Raw genomic sequence first — 22,523 nt, 5'->3', positions numbered from 1 at the left:
CGCGGCGCGGCGACCTTCAGTGCGTCCCTGCTGGGCGCCTGCGCGCGCTTGCCCCGCGCGCGGGGACGGCCCCGCCCCTCCTTCACCCCCCTCCCCCCCCCCCACCCGCCGCCCATGTGGTGCCTCCGCACCGGCAGGCGCGAGCGCCGGGCCGTTGGGTGAGTGACCTTCGTGAGGGGGAGGGGGGCCGCCCGGTGGGCAACGGTCGGTCCCCGCGTGGGTCCCGGCTGGGGGCGAGGAGAGGAGGCTGTGCCTTGCCGCGCCCTCCCCCCGCGAGGGGGCTGCGGCTGCTCGGGAGCCCTGTGCTGCCGCCGAGGGGGAGGCAGGGGAACCGATGGAGCCGTTGCCCCGCGGGAGCTTACTCGGGGCGAGGCGTGCCGTCTCCGCCGCCGCCCCTCGCGGCGTTAGCGGGCCGGCGGGCGGCTCGCGGTCCCCCTCCCTGCCGCTCGGCTGCCTGAGGGGGGGTTTCCCTGAGAGCCTCTGGTGAGCGTGTGGGTGGCACCTGTGGCGTTTTTCGGGGTGGCAGTTCGTCCGTTTGATTCGCCCTGGCCTTTGGACAAGTAAACGTTGAGTTAAACTCCAGCTGTGCTGATAAAAAATAAAGAGCAAATAAAAATAGGTAGGCAGGGGTAAGGGACTGCTTCGCGGTAGGTGTAAACCTTGCGGCTTAGGCCCTTTTGTTTATCCTCAGGCTTCTCTGTATCCCATCATACTGAATTCTTAGTTGGCTTGTTTATGGCTTCTCACCGAAGTCTCTTCCTTCGTGATGTTTTTATAAACCCCATCCCTTATATCAAAAAAGGGAAGCGTAACATGACTATATAAGTGGAAGAGCGGTTCTTCAGAAGTTAATATGGCTGTGAAAAATTAAGGATCCTCAAGAAACCTTTTAAAATAGGTATACTTGATTAAGTATACCTATTTTGTCCCCTTGATAGGAGCTGTTTGATAATTCTTATACAGAAGTTGGGGCCTTTAATAAAGTCTTTATCTACTTCTCAACGCTGTTTTTCTTGTACCTGAGGCTGTATGCACTGGTTAAAGAGGAATAGATGATCTTCTGTGTGTTGGATTTTGGATGAATTTTTGTGTGTCTTCCTGTGTAATAACAGTGTGCACGTGAAAGATACATAGCTAACATGCAGTATAAGTGTTCTGGAAGAAAAGAAAAAAATCTTCCCAGAACAAGAACATAGTCTCTAGTTTACAACCCTAAGTTTCCTTCTGTGGTCTTCTGGAAAACAGTGTTGTCGCCATACTTCTTTCTTAAGGGTTGTGGGTTTTAGTAGCTCATTATTTAACATGCCTCTGTATCAGCTAAAATTTCTATTTACAGCTTACAATTACGTGACACTTACTGTGTTAGGCAATATACTCACTGAATATTTATAATGCAGGTAAGATCTTTTGACTTACACAACTATGCAACATCTTTATCAGGCTCATTATTTACTGTTGACCTTTCTTACAGAGCTCTTGACATGCATGCTGTCAAGTGGTGGAGATTCAGCCCCGTTTAAACAAGTTTTGATGATTCTTTTCTTGAGTTCTCTCACTACTAAATTACATTTATTTCTAATTTCTACAATGAAATGATGCATCTACAGCCTTCAAACACTAGATTAGTTTTTTCTTCTAATAAAAGTTCTTGAAATTTTCTTTGCATGTGGACGTTGATAGGCAGTGATTGAATCATGTCATATGCTTTTGTTGCTAAGATATACAGAATGGAAGAAAAAACTATTTTATCTCAGTAATATTTTTGACTATGAAAAGTGTAACATACTTTTCATACTTGGAATCAGTCTTCTGATATTTTCTGTTTTCTTTCCAGTAGTGGTTTAACCTCAGACCTTATTAATTGAAATATTCTGGACTGCAGTAGAATCTTTATTCAATCGATGAAATAGAATAAGAGATGGGACAGCTCTTTCATCTCAATCAATGTTGCCATTAAATATAACGTATTTACCTAGAAGCTTGTTTTAGCATCGCTGTAGTACAACATGGAAAGCTCATCATTCCAGCTTTTGAACTCAGTGTAAAATGCAGCACCTTCATGTTTTCTCCCATATTTGGCTTTTATTTTATAGAGGCTTTATTTTTTAGTATCTGTGAGGCTGCTTTGTCAAGCTTCAAAATATTAATTAACGTTTCACAATTATTGGTGAGCTGTATGCTCATAGAATAATAGCATTGTAAATCTAGTATCAGTACAGTTTTGATATCATAGATTTAGTCTTATGTGTGTTCGCCTTGAATTATCCTTTCCAGCCCAGAGAGGAATCACTGTATTGCCGTCCCTCTGTCCACCACTGTGCACTTCTAGCATCAGAAGAGTGCCAAACCATCTCCCTGCATCCAAAAGCAGAGTGGTCTTGTAGAGGCTGGCAAACATTTCCTTCTGACACCCCTGTAAAATGCTCCAGCACACATGAAGTCAGTAAGCATTGACAGATTGGGCAAGGGAAAGGACCTCGTTGATGTGATGAGTCCCATTTCCCAAGAAGGATGGAAGGAAGGACCCAATGGTTACATTGGGAAGGACCCTCTGTTACAGCATCTGCTGCAAGAGAAGTCTCCCATGGACAACTTCTGCATGTTCCCTCCCCTGTGCTCTGAGATTAGGCCTTTGGCTTTCTTTTCACAGACTAAGATGGATTTACTGCCTCACCTGCATGCACTGCTTTTTTCCAAGTATCAGAATACTTAGTGGAACTGAGATTCTTCTTTATAGGTATGGTATTGTGAATGATTTAAATGCTGTTTCTACAATTAGTACAAACAAGAAAGTTTAGGAGTAATTGTTGCTAATGATCCATAGCTGTCGGCTGACTAATACTGGTGTGGGGGGGAGGGTTGTCTTCCCCTCCCCTGCTTACCTGATTCTGCTTTGCATCTTGCTTGAGTCTGTGCTCTCTTGGCATGGCTTTCTTTGGAATGGATTTGACAAGTTCTTGCCTCCAGCTGTTCACCACGCTTTGAGATTCACACCTTCACTGTGAAGCATTGGCTGACTCATTGCAGTTTGTTGCTAGATGTAGTAAAATTAAATTGTATTGATTCTCACTTTCTGTAGTAGATAGATACTTAGTACTTACATAGTACAGTTTTGGTGTACTTCAGTATATTCTGGCATAAGGAGCACAGTTGCCCTTCTTGATCCCTTTATACAAAAAGGGAGGAGGGGAAGGTGGGCTGTTTGAAATCAGTGGAACTTTTCCCAGGTGAGCTCTAAGTTGGAGCCTGTAGATAGAAAACTCTTCCAGATAAAGGCAGACATTTAACATTATGTATTTTTTGTTTTCCACACTGCAATGATAAAGGAAGAAAAGACAAATAATTCCAAAAAACATTTACTAAATGTAGAGGAGTGCTCATAAGAAATAAAAAGAAATTTGGGGAGTGTTTTTTTTTTTTTTTTTAACTTGCTTGCAGCTGAAACATACTTGGAATTTTAAGAAGCAATTTTCACTGTCCACTTTGAGTTAAGAAGCAAAATAAATATATGTATTCTTATAAAAGCTTTTTTTGTTGTTGTTTTCTGATCATGGCAACATTTCTTCCCTCTTTTTCGTGCCCTCCCCTCACGCACTTTTTGATACTGAGAGCCTGAACCGATACATCGCAGCCACAAGCACTTATTATTTTTATTGTATTTATATTGTCACAGCGTGGTTAGCTTGGTTGTGTTGCATAGCATAACATTATTTGAATATTTCTTAAATGCATATTTCAATATCAGAGTAATTTATTCTACTAGACCGAACAGATATGAATAATTGGATTATATTGTCAACTGCTGAAAACTCATGGAATGAGAATTAATACTTCTTACAGTGTTAGAGCAAAAGGTCCCTACTTTGACCTTTTGGTGATTTCAAGTATTTGTTTCTCTTCTATAGTGACTGAACGTGGAACCGCGGTGATTTTTAGAATGCTTGTTCTAGTATTCATGGAGCTCAGTTGTCTATAATTTCCATTATGTTAGTTGTTCTAAAATATTATTTTTATTTTTCTGTATCTTGACTCTTAATGTTTATAAATGATATTTATAGAAGCCAGTATTGGCTTCTTAAAAGTGCAGATAGATGTATTATTAATCTGACCACAATTTTAACTCATTATATTTGATGAAATTTACTTTAAGAATGACTATATTTAAAATGCAGTTGAATAAATAAACTATAGTAACATGAGTTTACTTTATAACGCCACAAAATAGTATAGTTTATTTAGGCCACATTATAGAGTGGATTGGAAATATTCAGAATAGTTGAAGATAAATTGCTAAAGAAGTTTTAATATTAAATCTCATGTTTCTTTATGTATAGACAGAACCTGGACTATTTTTAATTGGAAAATCCTATATCCTGCTGATAGAAAACCAGATTTGAGTTCTTCTTTCTCCTTCCTCATTGGAAAAACATAGTAGTGACTCCCCATTCACTTCAGTAAGTATTGCTTTGAAAATAGTGAGTTTGCATAAGGTCTTGTTGATGCTTTGGCCGTATTTGTGCTAAGTATTTTTGCTGGAGTAGTGATACTGTTAACAACTTTAATGGCATGATTTCTTCCCTGAAAAGAGTGGGAGCTTGATTTTTCAAAAGCTTAAAGAATGTCTTAAGAAATATTGGAAAGAAAAGGATAAAATAGTTAGATATATTCTTAAGATACCAGTGAAGACAGATTTACAAAAATAAGCTGTCTCTGCGTCAGTATTGAAGTTACTTCTCTTTCCCCCCCTTCTTTTTTTTTTTTTTATAAATGTGTAATTATGTAGTTGAACAGATCTAATTCTTTAAACTAGATTAGGCTTCCACTTGGAAGTGTGTTTTACCTCAGGCTTCTACTTCGAGTTATGTTTGTAAAATCTCATTTAGATTGAAAATCTTTTGCTGTCATAGCTGTATTTACATGACAAAGACCCAAACCATTGTTCCTTTTGTCAATCTAGCTAAAATATAATTGATCCTATTTGAACTTGTAATTCTGTGATCTCACGCATCTTCAGTGAATTTGTCATATATGATATAATACCTTCCAGGTTATACTGAGCATCTCAAATTCCTAGTCTGAAATTCCATTATTAAAAAAAACAACCTAGCATTTATATTTTAACTACCTCTGTATTTTGTTCAAAACTGAAGAAATTGACTTGAACTGGATGTTGAGATTAACTTTCTTGGAATAAAGTGGTAGAGCTTTTCATTAATACAGATGTCTGAGTAAGAAACAACTTAGTTACAAGGAATGAACTTGCCACTTAAAGTATTTTAACTGCCTTTCTTTTTTCTTCTAGATGTCAGTTTGCTGCTAATGGGTGTGAGTAAATTGGATGTCTTATACAGAAAGCTTCTCCTTACTAAACTCTTCATCAGAGGATGGGGAAAGCCAGAAGATCTGAAAAGGTGACTTTCTTCTTGGTACAGAATAACATGAACAGTATGTTATCTTAAAAAAACAAAACCACACACACCACAAAAAAATACCAACCAAGTTAGTTCTTTATTTACAAAATTTAAAAACTGCATTAAAGTATGTTTTGTTCAGAAAAACCATGTATTTACATACTAAGGTAGGGAACAGATTTAAAAAAAAAAAGAAGGGTTTTGCTAAATGTATTAGTAATAATTGACTTCAGAGTATGAAACTTTTGGTTCCATCTTAAACTTTAAAAAGTTGTAGACACATTCTTTTTAGATATCTTGAAAGTAAGAGGGAAGAGCATTACCTCTTATTTTTTAAATAATGGTATCGGCTAGGGCTTTTTCTCTGAAAACAACAGAAAAAAAGATCAAAAACTGTGGAGGAAATGAAGAAGCAAGCTTGCTGGCTTCCTCTCCTGAAAGGAGGAAAACATATTGCCCCTGAGTGGGAGGAAGATGAGCTGATTCCCAGCAACCTTGCTTCATCTGTATGAAGAGGGAAGGATGCAGTCTCCTCCCATTCACCATCTTGGTGACTCTCTTCTGGACTCTCTCCAGTTTGTCAGTATCTTTTAAGTACCGAGTCCCAAAACTGGGCTCAGTATTCCAGACATCATCACGCAAGAGCTGATGGGAGAAGAATAATCTCTTCCCTTGATGTGCTGGCTGCCTTCTCGCTAGATGTGGAAGGTATGCCACTGGGCTTTGTAGCTGCAAGGGGATGCTGCTGTCCTGCATTCAATTTGTTATGTATGCAGTTTCTAGCCTGTATTGTTGCATGGCATGTTCTGTCCCAGGCGCAAGACTTTGGAGTTGTATTGCTGAGCTTTAGAATGTTTGACCTGTTCATCTAGCTTATCTGGGTCTCTCTGAATGATAGCCCTACATTTCAGCTATCAGCCATTATCCTTGGCTTGGTCTCTTCTATGAACTACCTGAATGCCACTAGCAACTTGTGGCCATTTAAACTTCATTGATGACTCTACTTGGAGCCTAGCAATCCAGCTTGTTTCCCACCCATTCACTTCGTATCACCAATAGGGCTACAAGGAAGCATAAGCATAGGAGGTTCTTGTGTCTTCATTAGGCCCTGAAAAATGGCATTAGTTTTGAATAGCATTTTACATGTATGTTATTTTTAAGAACGGCAAACTCCAGTGATGCATGTAAGCCTTTTTTTTTTTTTTAACTGAAAAATGTTCTTACATACCTACTTTATGGTAGCCTGATTGGTCTATAAATAAGAAGCTGACTTTATAATTTTGTGGGGGGGGGGCAACATTAGGTTGGCCTGATTCAGAATTTTGACCAAGCTCTCAATTTTTTTTTAAATAAAAATTGAATCTTCTGTATCATTTTCTTTTAACAGAATATTTGAATTCAGAAAGATAATTGGAAACAGGGAGAAATGCCAGAAGCTGGTTTCGAAAGATTACCCAGTGTTCATTGACAAGGTACTTAAAAGCAAGAAATCTTAACTGAGTTTATTTTCCTAATGGTATATAATGATGAAATCAAGTCCTTATCAAGCAGCTTTTATAGTGTAGATGACTTGAATTTTGGTGTCATGTAAATCTGTTTTCATTATATCTAATGATATCGCAGCATCCGTTGTTGCTGGGATTGGAAATTGGGGACTGAAGTTTGTAACTGCATTGAGTTAGGATAGTGAAATGCCTCCAACAATATACAGTTAGCTTCTGCTGATCACCACTTTTCTAGCAAGTGGCATTAACTAACTTCATGGGTGTTCCTGTATCGTTGCTCTGTATCATGGAAAGGACATTAGAATTTTTCCATGAGTAAAGAAGCAAAGTTTTAATGGAAAAATAAGTTAACATAATGTGAGTTCTGAGATGCCCTCATAGGGGGAGAAGAGAGACCCTGTGCTTCAAAGTAAAATATGTGAATAGAAATATTTCTTGATGTGAAGAATTTTTGATCTAGAAAGTATGAATAGAGAGTCAGGAAAGAAGAGTAATTGCACAGTCAAGTAGATGTGATGGTGGTCATTTCTGTAGCAAACTAAATGCTTTCTTAATTTGCTTTTTTTTTTTTAATGACTGTGGCTAGAAATAGGGAGAGGCAAAAACGTGCAATGTGGCTGAAAAGGGTAGAGAAAAGAGCTAGTTTGAACAATCACATTGGTTACTACCAAAGAATTGGATGTGATGGAAGGATTTGAAAGAATACAGCAGTGCTGTACAGATCCTAGTTTTTCTCCTGTCGTAGGACAGCTGTGGAAGATAGGTATGTCAAATCTTAAAGGTATGCTACAGCTTAACAAATATTCAAAACGGTATTTATCTTTGAAGTTCTTTAGAATTGGGCAGAGTTACAGTTCTACTCTATGATTCCTTTAAGGGGTCATTTAAAAAAAAAAGTTTGAAACAGAAATGCTTGGGCTCTATGGATACAGATTTATCACTATGCTTGAAACAGAGCAGACATGTTTTTATGCTATTTGTACTTTGAGAGAGCATACCAATGTTTAGCTTTTGGAGCAAGTTAAACACTGATATAGAAGACACTGTCACAATGCCATTCCCTCCACAGGTTGAGGAACAGTCAGACTGTAAAATCCTTGAGGGACACTTCATTTCCCCTTTGGCTCATTATGTTCCAGGTATCCTGCCGGTCGAATCTCTTATAGCAAGGTAGGAGAAGCTAAGTTGTGCTATCTTTCTGAAATTGATGTTGGAGAGAAATAAAAATGCTGTGTAACTAGAAAGCAGTTTTACTGTGAGTCTAACTAATTGTAGTACCTGTAAAATATTTCAAACTGGTTTTATGCTGATATGCTGAAATAAATTTTGATCTCAGAGGTGAAAATAGATCAGATCTTATTCATGTGTTAATTTCATCTGTGTGTAAATAACATAATTTGCTAGGGGAGTTTATTCTAAAATAGAAGTACTGTTAAATGCATGTTGTACCACATAGGTTTTAATAAAGGATGATTATTTTCTGAAGACAGGAAAAAAAATGAGAGTTACAAAAGCTGGACAGGCTAGTGTGATTTAATTATGACTGAAAAAGAGCTTCTGTAATTAGCACTGATAATGTGGAAAGCTTCAAATTTAATTTGTAGCTGAAAGTGGATAATGTAGCACTTTCTGAAATGCTTCAACTACATTAATAAAAACTAAAGCTTACGATTACTTGGCACTATTAGTAGCAGCATTTCAGATAATACTTTTGCAGATTCTAAAGGGTTGGATTTTGTTTTTGAGTGTAGAAATTGTATTGCATAAACCTGTGGAATACCTCCTCCTCCCCCCTGCCCCCCCCCCCCCCCCGTCAATGAACAAGAAGCTGGAAAGGGAGGTTAATATAACCAGGACAGTAGTTTTTTGTTATACACAAAGCATTCTCCTGCTCCATGTAAAAGATGCATGTTATTTTATATTTGAAGTAGCTGTTCTAGCTTTCTGTTTCCATCAAATACAAAAATATTGTCTGTGTGCTGAAGTAATAATTTCATTTAATTCTACCAAGTGAGTGAGTGTTGAAGTAATAATTTCATTTACTTCTACCAAGTGAGGCAGGCACCCTTCTTTCCTGGAAAGATTTTTAAGGGGAGGGGGAGGGTATCCTCCCTGAAAGCTGCACAATCCATGATAGTCAGAAAGTATCTAACTGCATTTTTGCTAGTGTGATGCTAAGATGACTTTGGAGTTGAAGAGTGGGCTTGGAAAGGAAGCATAATTCTGTTGCTTTAGGTTTGAGCTAATTTTTTTTTACTTTTCTTTATACATTAAAACTAGGCATACAAGTTTGTCAGCACAAGTTGATACTGGCATTTTCAAATTTCATGTGTGCTTACATATGCAGAACTAAAGAGTGTAGTTCAAAAGTTCTATAGACAAAATACCTGTTCTGTTCTACCTCCTTGTCCAATACTGCTAAGAGAACTAGTTGAACTGTAGTTCCTAGTACCATAGTTGAAAATATGGTATACTAATCGTTTCCTTATACACTCATATAGTTTGAAGTTACCTTATGTTAATCTTCGATGTTGGACAATATTGTTACAGTTTTGATATGCTCTGCAAACTTCTGCTGCAAACTGCTGACCTGAGCATTGTGTTGTGTGAACTCTCACTTCCTTTTTTTATGTAGCACTGTTGCATGTAATAGCGCTCCATCTTGTGGGGAGATGGTAGCAGCTCAGCAGAAGTGATTTTTCTTCTGTAGTTAAACTGTAAGACTTGAGAGAAGTGCACAAGACTTTAAATTTTTGATGCTGAATGTGTAGAATAGTTTAATGTTGCTATTTTTTTAATACAAATATTGCTTATCTTACTCTTCTATTTCAACTGTTGTGACCTCAAGAGAATAACAACAATGCTGCCTAGGAGAGCTAGTCATACTTGTTTAGGCTGTTCTTCATCTAAGGTTCCATTTCTTCACTCTGCCAAATGTAAATTGTGATGATGAGGTAGTGGCCTTTTTTTGAACATGATCTTTTCAGCGCAGCTCCTTTTCTTGTTTGGTATTTATTCTGCCCTACTTTTGGTTTTATTTCTTTATTGGATATGTTCATGAAAAATGATATTACTGTACCAGTTTGCCTGCATGTGTTAAGAAATATTTTAACCTATTTTTTTACTAGTTTCTCTGGCACAAATATGTAAACATATATACTTATCTTATTTTAATAAGTATTTGTTTCTCATAGATTTCAGTTTATAATACCCAGAAGATGGAACAGCAAGCATAGACCTGTGTGCATTCATTTAGCAGGCACTGGAGATCATGTAAGTATATAAAATATAAAATTGATTGCTGGAAAAGTAAATATTCAAATTTTATCTTAATATATGTTTATATATTTTATATTTAGCACTTCTGGAGGAGACGCACATTAATGGCCCGTCCGATGATTAAAGAAGCCTGTATGGCTTCCCTACTTCTAGAAAATCCTTATTATATCCTTCTGTGGAAAGGAAGATGTAAGCAGTTCTCAAAGCTCTCTCCAGAGCAATAGATTTTATACTGGCATAGACTTGGTAGATCAATTTCTAACAAAGTTTGCCTAGATAGAATTAAAGAGCCAAGTATGACTGTTGAATGAAATGCTGTGAAACAATGTATATGATACTTCTAATCTAGATGCTGCTTTTCTCATTTTTTGAAAATGTGTTTTGCAACTTATTTTAGCCATTAGCTTAAGAGTTCTGATACAAATCTATTTTCACAGCCATAATCAAAGTATTGACATGATTCCTTTAGCCATAGCAGAAATAAAACTGCATTCATTCCACATCATACTGTGTGACTTTTTGTTGTATTGAAGGCGGAAAAGCAAGTTCTTTCTCCTGCTTTCCCTTTTCAACTGCAACCCTTTTGGTATCTCAGGTATTTCTGAGAAACTTACTGCTATATTTAAGATGCTCAGATTTTCCATTTGTTTTCAAAAAGAACTTAAGTTCCATCCTGTCATCAGCTCACCAGTGATTACTGTAACAGTCACCTTGTTTTATTAGAATGTCTAGTTATGCTTTTTTTCCTACCCTTGTATCTCACAAAAGTGAAATCTCAAGTTAATAAATGACATTGTCAGATGACGTTTAACTTGATTTAGTTTCAGACATTGGAATTTAAGCTCCAATTTAAAAACACATACACAATAGCACAGTATTTAATTATTTAAATTGCTGCTTTTTATGTAGAAATCTTTACTTTCTTTAACTTGTCTTCTACATGGCTGTAGAAAACCTAAGGATCAATTGTAAGTATTACCATTAAGTCTACAGATACTGTCTTTTCAAGGTACTTAGAGTAACACCCCACACACACAGACACACACACACAAAACAACAAAAAAACCCACACTTTGACAGCTTGTTATGAAAAAAATATCCCAAACATGGGTCACCTGTAACCTATTTATGTGAAATTGTGGTCCTTTTGCTTGGCTGCTTTGTGGCTTTTTGTGCAAAGACATCAAAGTGGTCAGGAAGGTTTCACAAGGTAGACTTGCAGTTTAATGTTGAGATCAGCATGTATGGAAGCAAATGGCAATTTATTTTCTTGATTCTTAATTGTGTGTACAAATGTTGCAATTACATTTCAGTCATCTATGAGTTATCTTTGTTCAAAGAGTATATCTTTCTGTTATAATTGCTAAGATTTTAGTTTTTCCGAGGTATTTAAGAGGCACCACATTTAAACATTAAATAAATTGGATATTTCTTTGGCAGCAAGTGGGGACTATGCAATGCCCAGTATTTTAGAAGACTTGCTTCCTTATTTAGTTTCTTAAATGTGAATTTAGAAGCCTAATTAAGTATTCCTGGGGTTTCGCTTTTCACATTTTCAGGACTACTGGAGTAGAAACAGAATTCAACAAGATGCGTTCATGAGGCAAAGGTGTGGTTTTAATCTGCCAATATTTCTGATAGTCCAAATATGAATTGATGTTTTAATCATTTTAATCCTAACTTGGACATTTGACACAAGTAAAAGACATACGGAAGGTAACTTGTTCTTAAACCTGACATTTTTATTAAGACTTCACAAGCAGCACTTCTTTACATTTCAGCTATTTCCTAAATCCAAAATCATTTAAAAAAAACATGATTTTTGGGAGAGAACTTTCATTTTGAAAGCAGTTCCCATTTTTTTTTTTCCAAGCAGGTGCTGTATTGTATTTAAATATGAGTGTGTACTGGCAGAAAAGGCCAATAACTTTTTATAACTTGACAGTAAAAATACACCCCTCCCTCCAGAATTTCAAGTGTACTGATTGCTGTGTAAAATACTTCTGTTGTTGGGGTGCCTTTTCCACTCTTTCTGTATTCCATCCTTGTGCCAAGTGACTTCAGACTCGGAGTGCCTTTGGTTCAGGTGAATAGCTTTCTGCTTTTCTTTTTCTCTACTGTGTTTTAATGCTTTGTAGTACGCTACATGAATTTCTCAGTACAGTGACAAACTTCCCACTTTACAATTTCAGTCTTACAGTGACACTGATGAATACTTCCAAAGCTGACATACTGATTACTCTTCAAATGTTGTGTGCAATTTTTCAATGATATAAAACAGGTAAATAAGAGAAAAAATATAAAGGATTGTTTCTGCAAATGGGATAATGTATGTCTAGCACTGTATCACTTTGGTTCTATTTTGAAGGGTCCATTATAATGTTATAGCACAGAATACTACAAATGAGACTAGTGTTTTAATAATCTCTGTTTCTAGAAAACCAGGTGATCAGTGATATTGCATTAAAGTTTAGCAGATGCCTATTTCTAGTCCTCATTATGGTCTGGTTTATAAAAAAGTGTTTAGCTGCTTATCTTGGAAAACAGGAAAACACCAGAGAATGTAGACTTGCTTTCTGTCGTGTTGAATCCATAGGAGTGCAGCTCCTAACTTCCTCTGGGATGAAGGTCAGGCTTCATGTTAAAGTACACATAGAATGATGAGAGATGTCAAAATCTAATCTTAGAAAATAAATCCTGTATTTTCCTTTTCTGGGGAGAAAAGGCGGTCGTGTTTAAAAAATGTCTCGGACCTGTTTGTGATGGGAGGAGCTCTTGTTCTAGAATCGGCAGCTCTTTTGCACTGGCTAGAGAGAGAAGGCTATGGACCACTAGGGATGACTGGAATATCCATGGGAGGACATGTAAGCTTTTATATTTACTGTTTAGTATCTTATGTTTTAACTTCTCATCTGATTATTTAGCTTATGGAAACAGTTTGTTTTATAGTGTTCCTCTCTGAATTACTAAACATTTAGAGTCACTAGAAACAAGTTGGTGACAATTCTCATGTTGTATTGTGGTGCCGTATTAGTATAATCTCCAGTAAACACTGACATGACAGAGCTGATTGTCAGTTATCTCCTGATAGGCTTAATATGAATATTAGTTTCTCACATAGTTGGAGTTTTTGTTTGTTTTTTTTGTTTGTTTGTTTCCCCCCCCCTTGGCAGTTGGGGAGAACTTTTTCTAAATAGAATTCTGTACTGACCAATTGCTGGTTCTCTCTCCTTTCTTCCCTTCTGGCTCAAACTTCTGTGTTTGAATCCACTGTGAAATGCATATCATGGCGTATCAGAATTGAGGTGACTTTTGGTGTCAGTTTACACTTCAGTTCTCACCTTGTCCTTCTCTGTAATTATTGGTTCTGATTTAGAGAAGATTTCAGGGGAAAGTAGAGAATGTTTTGTATATGACTCTGTGCATGTTCAGCTAAAACAATAGTGTGTTGTAAAACACTTGAAATCCTGATGTGCACCCAATATATTATCATCTGTGGCTCCACAGATAATCGTTGATCAATGAGGCATAGTTAGCTTACATACTTACTGAAACAACATGTTGATAGTGGTAGTGGTAGGAAGGAAAATGTTTTTTCCCCAAGACATGATCTTATGACTCCGAATGTCATAAATGTGCAAAAATTTTAATTTACATAAACATCACCCTTGCTGAAACAGCAGTTTGTCTTCCCTTTCTTATAAATAAGTTAGGTTGAAATTCTCAATCTGATATGTGTACTGCTAACTATGCTGCTTGAAATGGTACATGGATGCTATGGGAATATCTGACCTGCATCCTATACCTGCAGTCATACACAGCACGTGCTTAGAGGGAGGCAAGATCTGAGAAAGATCATAGTGCAGAAAGATACAGTTTTGGCTAGTCCTGACTTGCTTCTAAAACTAACGATACAATTTAAAACTAAGAAAATAAATCATATTTGATGATGATTATCTTTAAATGTGTTTTACAACAAAGTAAGCATTAATTCAGTTCCAAAGATAGGAAAAGCTGGGACAGGGAAGAAGAGTCAGAATTGCTGAACATAGATGTGTGTGTTCTTTTTATCAATAAAAACAGAAGAGAATTATAATGCAGTTACATAAATGTATTTATTAGATCATCCAGGACAAACATATGGAGTATTCTATATAAAGGGTTTTACAGTATGCATGTTGTTCAGTTTAGGGCAATAAAATAAAACTTGACTGGAACATGCCATGTAAGGAGGTATTTGTTTCTCATCTCTACATGTTGAGTTTCTTTGCTTTGTTCTTTTTTTCTGGGGTACACAGAATATTCACAAAAATGTGTTCTGAGAACTGATGCGAAAGTAATAACTCAAACTTAAAAGGAGAGAGTTCACTTAATATGCTGAATTTCTTCTCTTCCTCTTTTGTTTCAAGCATAAAAATTCAAACGTACAGAATTTTAAGCAGTCCTATTTGTAGATTCCATTCAGATTTCATTCTCTTTTGAAATACGCTTGCAAGAGCCTGTTGAGAAGGCTGTGTTGAAGTTTTTCATGATTTGAGACAGCTAAAGACTATCTCTAAATAAAATTTCTGTTGGATATTCTTGTAGTTAAAACAGAATCCATTCAGCCTTGGAATTAGTTATACCCAGAGCAATATCTGTTAGGAAAAATCACTGAAGAATAGATAATCTTTCTTCTAAGTTTAAAGAGGAGGGCATGCCTGCAGTCCTTAACTGTTTTGGCACTGCTTATTATTTTTGGTAACAATTTTTTATATTTACAATAAAAAATCAAAAATGAGTTCTTTAAAATTGGTTTTGAAATATCGTGAACTCAAAGTGCATGTAGGTATGTAATAAGTGCATTTGGTTGTTCTATCTAATAGATGGCTTCACTAGCAGTGACAAACTGGCCTAAACCATTGCCATTGATTCCATGTCTCTCCTGGTCAACAGCTTCTGCTGTCTTCACTACGGTAATTAAACAATGTTTTTGTTAATGGACTAGAGAATGTAGCAGATCAGTAACTCTGAGCTGGCCACATTAACCATTTTACGCTGGCCTGTTTCATCACCCTTTGGCCTTTATTAGTTACTAGCAGCAAAAGCTGCCCTACCTGCTCAGGATAAGCACATGATGAGGAATGAAGATCTGAGCTACTTCAGTGAGTCATGTCCTCAGTCAGCGGATGGGGCTGGTTCTGCTTTGCACGACTGATTAGAGTCTCCATTTGAATGTAGGAAAGTGAGGAAGGAAACCCTGAAAGCATGTTTTCTTTTGCTCAAAACCTGGTGTAAAATACCTGGGTGATAATGCCGCTACTACCGTTAGTGGTACTTGTTTTCACTACTGCTATGGAGGGAAGTGAGCGAGTAGACTGACTTTGATTCCAATCTTTGGCATAGCACAATCTAGATATACATAAACCCCAACTGCGATTGTTTTTCTGCTATTAAAAAATAGTAATAGGGAAGTGAATTTTGATGTCTCTGTTACAATATGTGATTATGCTTTGATTCCAATTATTTTAAGGGCTATCTGGAAACCTAAGTAGAAGTCTACTGGAAAGATCACATTGCACAGAGGGACAGATCAGTTTTCTATGCATGTCATTATTTCAGAATGATCTGTGTTTTTTAGTTGTGTACTGGACCCTTGTGTTTATAATTTCAGGGTGTATTGAGCAAGGCAGTGAACTGGAGAGAACTAGAAAAACAGTATTTTACACACACTGTTTATGAAGAAGAAATCATTCAAATGCTTGAATATTGTGGAGTGAGTATATTTCCCTACTTGCTAATACTTACTTATGCAGATCCAACAAATGTAATTTATTTTTACTTTTAAGTAGCCAATTGTTAGATAAAACATGTTTGCTTATTGTGTCTTTCTGTTTTTGGTAAGTTTAATCTTTGAAGAAGAACCTTCTGAGAAACAAGTTAATAGTTTAGTTGTATAATGCCTTAATTGTAGCACTCACTAAAAACTTTCATCAATGTCCACAGATAGCAGGTCAGCATAATCTATAATATAAAATTAATTCAGTCAAACCATTGAAACCATAGATAATGCTTCTCAATAATTGACTTGAGTCTGGAATAGCTGGTAGCCTGAAGTGTAAATATCAAAACTGATTCATTGTCCTTTGAAGCAACTGCTCCCAAATGCGCAGTACTGTAGAACATGTAGCAACATTGAGTTACTTTTCAAATTCGTGTAAGGTACTTGGTCTCTTTATTTTTGTTCCCATTTGTGATGTTAACCTTCCCTCAGCTTTAAACTTTCATTGCCCAGGCAGCTGGGATAAACAGGGGGGTAGAGTTTTTATTGTCATTTAGCTTCTTGCCCTTTGCAAAATATAATTTATGGTCTGGACTTTTTTTTTGGGGGGGGGGAGGGCCTTCCTTTGACTGTTTCAGGCTAGGACTGGAAGAGGCTTTTAAGGGGAATTTCATTGCCTCAGCTCTCTTCTAGATTGGACTGATAACTTTGAGAATTGTTTATATGTTGCAACAGTATCTTCTAGGCAGTTTTGATAAATGATTTTTTTTCTGAGATTCTGTGACAGTCCTATTTTAGATATCTTAACACAGTGTAGGGGAATGACAGTTGTGCTTGCCTTTTATAAGTGATATGCACTTCAGGAACGCTGACAGAGACCACAAAATGAAAGGAAGAAACACTTCAGTGTGTTCAGCTTGTGACTTCATAGTGTTTAGATGCAGTAGATTTTTCAGTCTTAAATGAAACGTTAAACCTGATCAAATATATCTGTTGCTATCGCCTGTTTTTCTTCCAGTATTTGAAAAAGTGTTAAATCTCAGTTTTTAAATGCTTTCTGAAAGATATTACTACTATTTTGAAAAGGACAAATCTGAGAAATGTATAGCTTTTATGATTTATTTACCCCCAGAAACTTAAGCTTAATGAACTTCAATTATGAATTCGGAGTTTAATATATAATTAAAAATGGAGAGATGCTTGCATTATAAACTACCATGTTTACTTAATTTATTTTAAGCAGGCAGAAATGTAGAACTAGAATATCAAGAGGTTAAGATGATCAGGATTTAATTCATTGAATTACATATGTGCAAGCTGAAAATAATTTTAGTACTGTGAGCGATGTGTTTGTCTCTTTTATTTGGAATACTGAGTTGATTGATCTTCTCAACCAACGAATGTAAAGAAGGAACCCTTAACAAATGACCTGTCATCTTTGTTTAGACAGATTCTTTCAAGATGGGACAAGATTTTGTTAAAAACTTCCCTGACAGTGTAGATAGTCTAGAGGACATAGACCTGACTTCCAGAATGTTCAACTTTGATTCCTCAAACACAACTTTATCTAAAGAAGCTGGACACTGCTTTACCACAAATAAAAGTACTATAAGTGCCTCATCAGAGAGACTTTTAATACAAGATGCTCCTAAAATGCAGTGCATAAATCAAACATTTTCCACCAGTAGCAATAGCAATAAAAACTTAACCAGCCAACAGGGACACAGCATAAATGAAAGAAGAAAGAGTGACACGTTACAGAGAGAATCGCTGCGCTTCATGAAAGGCGTTATGGATGAATGTACCCATGTAGCCAACTTTTCAGGTATGTGTTTATTTGTTTTAATGTGTGGCTTGGAAAACTAAACATAATGCTCTGGAACAAAGGGTATTCTCTTCATTTTCCCATTATGTAAACCTGACACTTTAGTTAAAATATAAAAGTATCCTGAATGTTGTCCAGTAACATCTATTTACCACTCCATTTCCTTTATCTTGCACTAATTGTTTTCCTGTTTTTCCTTAAGAGAAAATGGGAGAGTGAATGCAAAACCCACCCTTCAGTATCTTTGCTTATTTATTCTTTCTGCTTTTTTGTGGCTGTTTTCAGATATGAATTAGTGCAAATGCGTATTATGTAAAAGAAACATCTATATGACTAATGTTCGGATCTAAATAATCTGCTTTGTCCCACTAATAAGTTCTTTTTTTCTCCCAAGCATATTAAAGTAAATCTAATAAAGCACAAATATGATGACTTCAGATAGAAAGTGGCCTAAATAGCTCAGAACTTAGCTTAAGTGATACTTTTAGACAAGTATCTATCAGATTGGTACGATTCTATTTATAAGTAATAAAAATAAATAACAATTCATTGCTGGGAGGTTGATGTAACAAAAAAATGCAGGAAGCAGGAAAGAAAGTTAACATACTGCACTTGCTGTCTGACCTCTCATATCAGAATTGTTTTTCTTCTCCTTGAGGTAGAAAAAAAATTATTATGAAGTTTCTACTCCATTGAATTCCACATGTCTCCTAGTTCTTTTCCCTGAAAAAGGGGGTTTATGAGAACTGACCTGAATGGTATAGAAGTTTGTAAATAAGAGCAAAGATAATTCCCTCTTCATTTGTCAAAGACTTCTGGGGTTTTTTGTTTTAGGGGAGGGAAGGGGTTTGCTTGTTTTTTCTACTGCTGGCCTCACTCCTGTATCATTAACAATTACAGAAGTATTGCTGGAGAGCTGAGAAAACTTCATTTTATTATGGTTTAGGATGATTTTAAGTATTTTGCAAAATTAGAGGTATTTTTAGAAATAGAGAACATCTTTACAACAGAAATCTCAGCTAGCTAAAGTACTTCTGATGCTTACCTTGTGTGAATTGCATTTTGATTTGTTTTTTCTTTAGTTCCAGTTGATCCAAGTTTAATCATAGTTGTACAAGCTAAGGAGGATGCATATATTCCTCGAACTGGGGTGCGCAGTCTTCAAGAAATCTGGCCTGGATGTGAAATCAGGTATCTGGAAGGAGGTCATGTCAGTGCCTACCTCTTCAAACAAGGACTCTTCAGGTAAGATAAACAGAAAAGTTCTAAAATAGTTGAGAGTTTAGTACTGCAATAATTTCTTTAAAAAAACAAATACTGAATATTGCTTTGTAGAAGAAATACAACATTTCCATTTTACATTGCTGCACCTCATCCTCACTTGTATCTTGAATCATTTAGTAAACCAATGGCAAGAGAATGATCCTTCTGGCTCTTGTTTTTCTGTAAAAACCTTTAGTTAGCTGGTTCATTGGACCCTAGAGAATATTTTTTGAGTAGTGATTGCTTATGTTGTATTAAGCAGTGATTGTCATTTTTAAATGTCTTCTGAGGAAAAGCAGGTGAGGTCTGGAATTAAAATACAAGCTTGTCTTCAATGTGTGGTGCTTGCAGGAATCCTTGGCTTGTTGACTTTCTCAAATAGTAATTGTATAAATACAATTTATTAATTTTGAAAGGTTCAACACTTGTTATTAATTTTATAAAATTAAAGAATTAGTAAGAATGGCTGTCCCATTTAGGAAGTCTGAGCAATGTACAGATTGGAGGTATGTTAAACAACTTATTGCTGTTTCAAAGTTCAGCTTTATGTTATGTCATTGCTCAAAAATAATAAACTATATGTCTTTCTGACCCATTTCCTGACATAGCTGAATAGAAAACTCCTAATCCATTAACATTTGCACTTTTATTAAAGGTGATACATAGCACCATTCACTCCTGAGATGTAAATATATCACTACATTGAGGGTGAGGGAGAAAAGAATACTCAGTATCCCATTTCTATTGAGGATTGTTTGAAATTGTCAAAATAGCTTTAATTTGTAAGTATATGGGAATAGGCCACCTTTATTGGCCCTTTCCCAAATCATACAAATGATCTATAATTATCATCTTTCTTTTTCTTGTTTTAGGCAAGCTATTTATGATGCATTTGACCGCTTTCTTCAGAAATATGCTGTTTAACGATCTTAGTATTCAAACTGATCGCATTTTTACTTCCCTGTATTGGAATTTCGTGTTGGGAAAACAAGCCTCTTGCAAGGTGAAATGGATGGTCACTGACTTTGAATGCTGTAGCTAAGAATTACCAAAAATGGTAAAGTACTAGTATTAATTTTATTTAAACCAAATGACATTCTGACATGCTTGCTTCGGCTTTACCTGCAAAAAAACATTGGCAGCATTTGTTAGTGCATGAATGATTCATGTACTTCATATTTAATTGCATTATGTATTACTTCAATTCTGAATTGCGTATCAGTTGAAAACGGACAAATTTAAATGTTGATAGAATGTAAAATTTGCTATAGGGCTGCAATGCTGTCTTGTATTTAGTGTATTTCTAGTTATTTCCAGATACCTTGTTCTTTTTCTTGTTTCCTTGTCAGCTTGCTGGTGTGATTTTACAGTGGCTTTGCCAACAGTCAACCTCTTGTTTGTTGCTGATTTTCTGTATTATGACTTGAAAGTGAGCTATTGTGGAGGGGGCAGAATCAAATCTTGCAAAATGAACCTTTAAAAACAGAATGAAGGATGAGAAAAAGACACTTAGACCCAAAACATTTGAAAGACTGTTCTGCCTCTTAAAGTGTGCCATTCAAGCAGAATCATGTAGCTATTCATTGATTGGTTTCACAGAACTGGAATGACTGAAAATGGAGTGTCCAGTAATTCATTTTTTTTTTATGTTGTATAACAAACATTTTATACTAGAATTTTTTTAGATTGCTAAAGAGAATTTAAAAAAACATCATTTTTCAACAACAATGGCACAAAGAGTCTGATCCTAAGTGGTTAAATCAACAGCAAAACATATGGTGCTATAGACCTGTTTGAAATATTTCTTTTCTAAAGCGCACTCAGCACTGATGTGCAACATACAGTTTCACTGTATGATATTAAAAATATATGTGAGACTAAGGGTTATCAAAATGGATGAAAGTTTGCTCCTTATTTGTCTGTACTTTTTTTTTAATTGGATGGAAAGGAAAAATTTATGATTCTGAACACATTTAATGAAATGCAAAGTCTGTTTCCTCTTTTTGGCTCAAAAACACCGACAAATTACAGTTGAATAAGAGGTTGTTATCTATCAGCTGTGTATGGGAGCTGTCCATACCCATGTGTCTGCTTTTCAGTTTGTGGTAATCTCCTCCTGTAATGTTTTTCTTTGAGGCAAGATTGCAGAGAAATTGAAAGCTGGAACACTTGAATATTAACTCTGATACAATGATGATTGGTGTTACAGAGAATCAGAAAAATCCAGCAGTTTGTAAGTACAGGATATGTGACTGTTGCACCTTCTAAACCAACCACTTCATTAATCTTCGTGGTTATTTTAATATTTTTAATATGCAGACTATGGAGCAAATGAAGCTCAGTTAATATTAAGAGATTATCTACAGTTTTAGCTTGCATACAGGATTAGTAGTTGGGAGTGAGTCACGCATGGTTCACTTGAAAATCAGACAAGTCAAGGCAAAACTGAAATAGTTTGTACCAACCCAAGTTACTTAACATCTAAATTTATTGAAAACAGAGAAAAAAATATATTCTACTGGAAAACTGCTTTTTTTTTTTTCCAAGTGGTTTTTCATTTTTTTGGGCAGTGATGATTTTTATATATATATATATGTATATATTGGGAGCAACTGTGACGGTTGGCTCAGTAACCAGCATGTTTATTAAAAACTGAATGTTGGAAGGTTTGAAATCAAATACACAAGCTTATAATTTTTAAATTAAAGGCTTGAATACTATACTAAAACTTTTACATCTTTACCTTGCTATGAACTCATCATTAACGATGCTGTACAAGAATATTGTCTGCTGTTCACCAACTTTTTTAGATCTGTGTGGATGGCCATATTTTAAATATATTTGTGTACACAATACCAGGAATTACAGAACTTGACATCGTATGACTGTTCTGACTGTATTACTAAAAGGTTTAACTTGCCAAAACAGTATGTTACTTGTATTTATATTAATATAATTCCTGTTTGTGAGACGGTCTTTTGGGTAAGTAGTGAAGGACTGGCTTCTAATAAGAATGAGAAATCACATTTCATGTGCAGCTAAAAAAAAATGTTGCCAAATGCAAGAGCCTTCTAAGAAGCATTTAATACACTTCTGAGATCAGAATTAAAAAAGGCGGGCGGGGAGAATATGTGTGTGGTTTCTGTCTTGTTAGTTGCCATACATGGGAAGGTATTAGCTGGTTTGTGAAGGCTAGGGGGAATCTTGCTGTTCAAATGTTTTAACCTTTGGAAATGTTATTGTTTTTTTTTTTTAAACAGATTTGATGGTTAAAACTTAATAGAGCATTATTAATAATCCATTGTAATGTTGAATGAGAATGTAATTTTAATACAGCAATTGCATGAGAAAAATACTGAAATAAGGTTCCTGCATTAAATCCAGATAGCAGATAAGCCATTCTCTGTCTTAAATTTATTGTAAAACTGGCATTGATCATTTTGGTTTTTTATGTTTTTCAATAAAAATCCTACAAAACA

The 22,523-nt window shown here is 36.0% G+C and overlaps 1 protein-coding gene across 3 annotated transcripts; it reads left to right on the top strand.

Moving 5' to 3' along the window:
- Position 1: 1 nt before the first annotated feature.
- ABHD18 (abhydrolase domain containing 18) lies at positions 2–22,523 on the top strand. Of its 3 annotated transcripts, none has more exons than XM_062573981.1 (14): positions 2–158; positions 4,339–4,454; positions 5,303–5,411; positions 6,799–6,883; positions 7,986–8,086; positions 10,111–10,189; positions 10,276–10,362; positions 11,138–11,163; positions 12,921–13,059; positions 15,061–15,150; positions 15,849–15,950; positions 17,403–17,781; positions 18,864–19,026; positions 19,917–22,523. In XM_062573981.1, exons 3-14 carry the CDS (start codon positions 5,320–5,322, stop codon positions 19,966–19,968), a joined length of 1,395 nt encoding a protein of 464 aa, XP_062429965.1. In that variant the 5' UTR covers positions 2–158; positions 4,339–4,454; positions 5,303–5,319; the 3' UTR covers positions 19,969–22,523. The 3 variants fall into 3 exon arrangements, with proteins under 3 accessions (XP_062429965.1, XP_062429964.1, XP_062429966.1); XM_062573980.1 differs by having other exon boundaries at positions 4,335–4,454; XM_062573982.1 differs by lacking the exons at positions 2–158; positions 4,339–4,454; positions 5,303–5,411; ... (3 more) ...; positions 10,276–10,362; positions 11,138–11,163 and adding exons at positions 12,035–12,281; positions 12,388–12,476.

The sequence above is a fragment of the Rhea pennata genome, chromosome 4 (assembly GCF_028389875.1).
Source record: "Rhea pennata isolate bPtePen1 chromosome 4, bPtePen1.pri, whole genome shotgun sequence".
Lineage (NCBI taxonomy): Eukaryota > Metazoa > Chordata > Aves > Rheiformes > Rheidae > Rhea > Rhea pennata.
The sequence above is the reverse complement of the archived record's forward strand: the minus strand, read 5'-3'. Positions and strand labels throughout refer to the sequence as shown.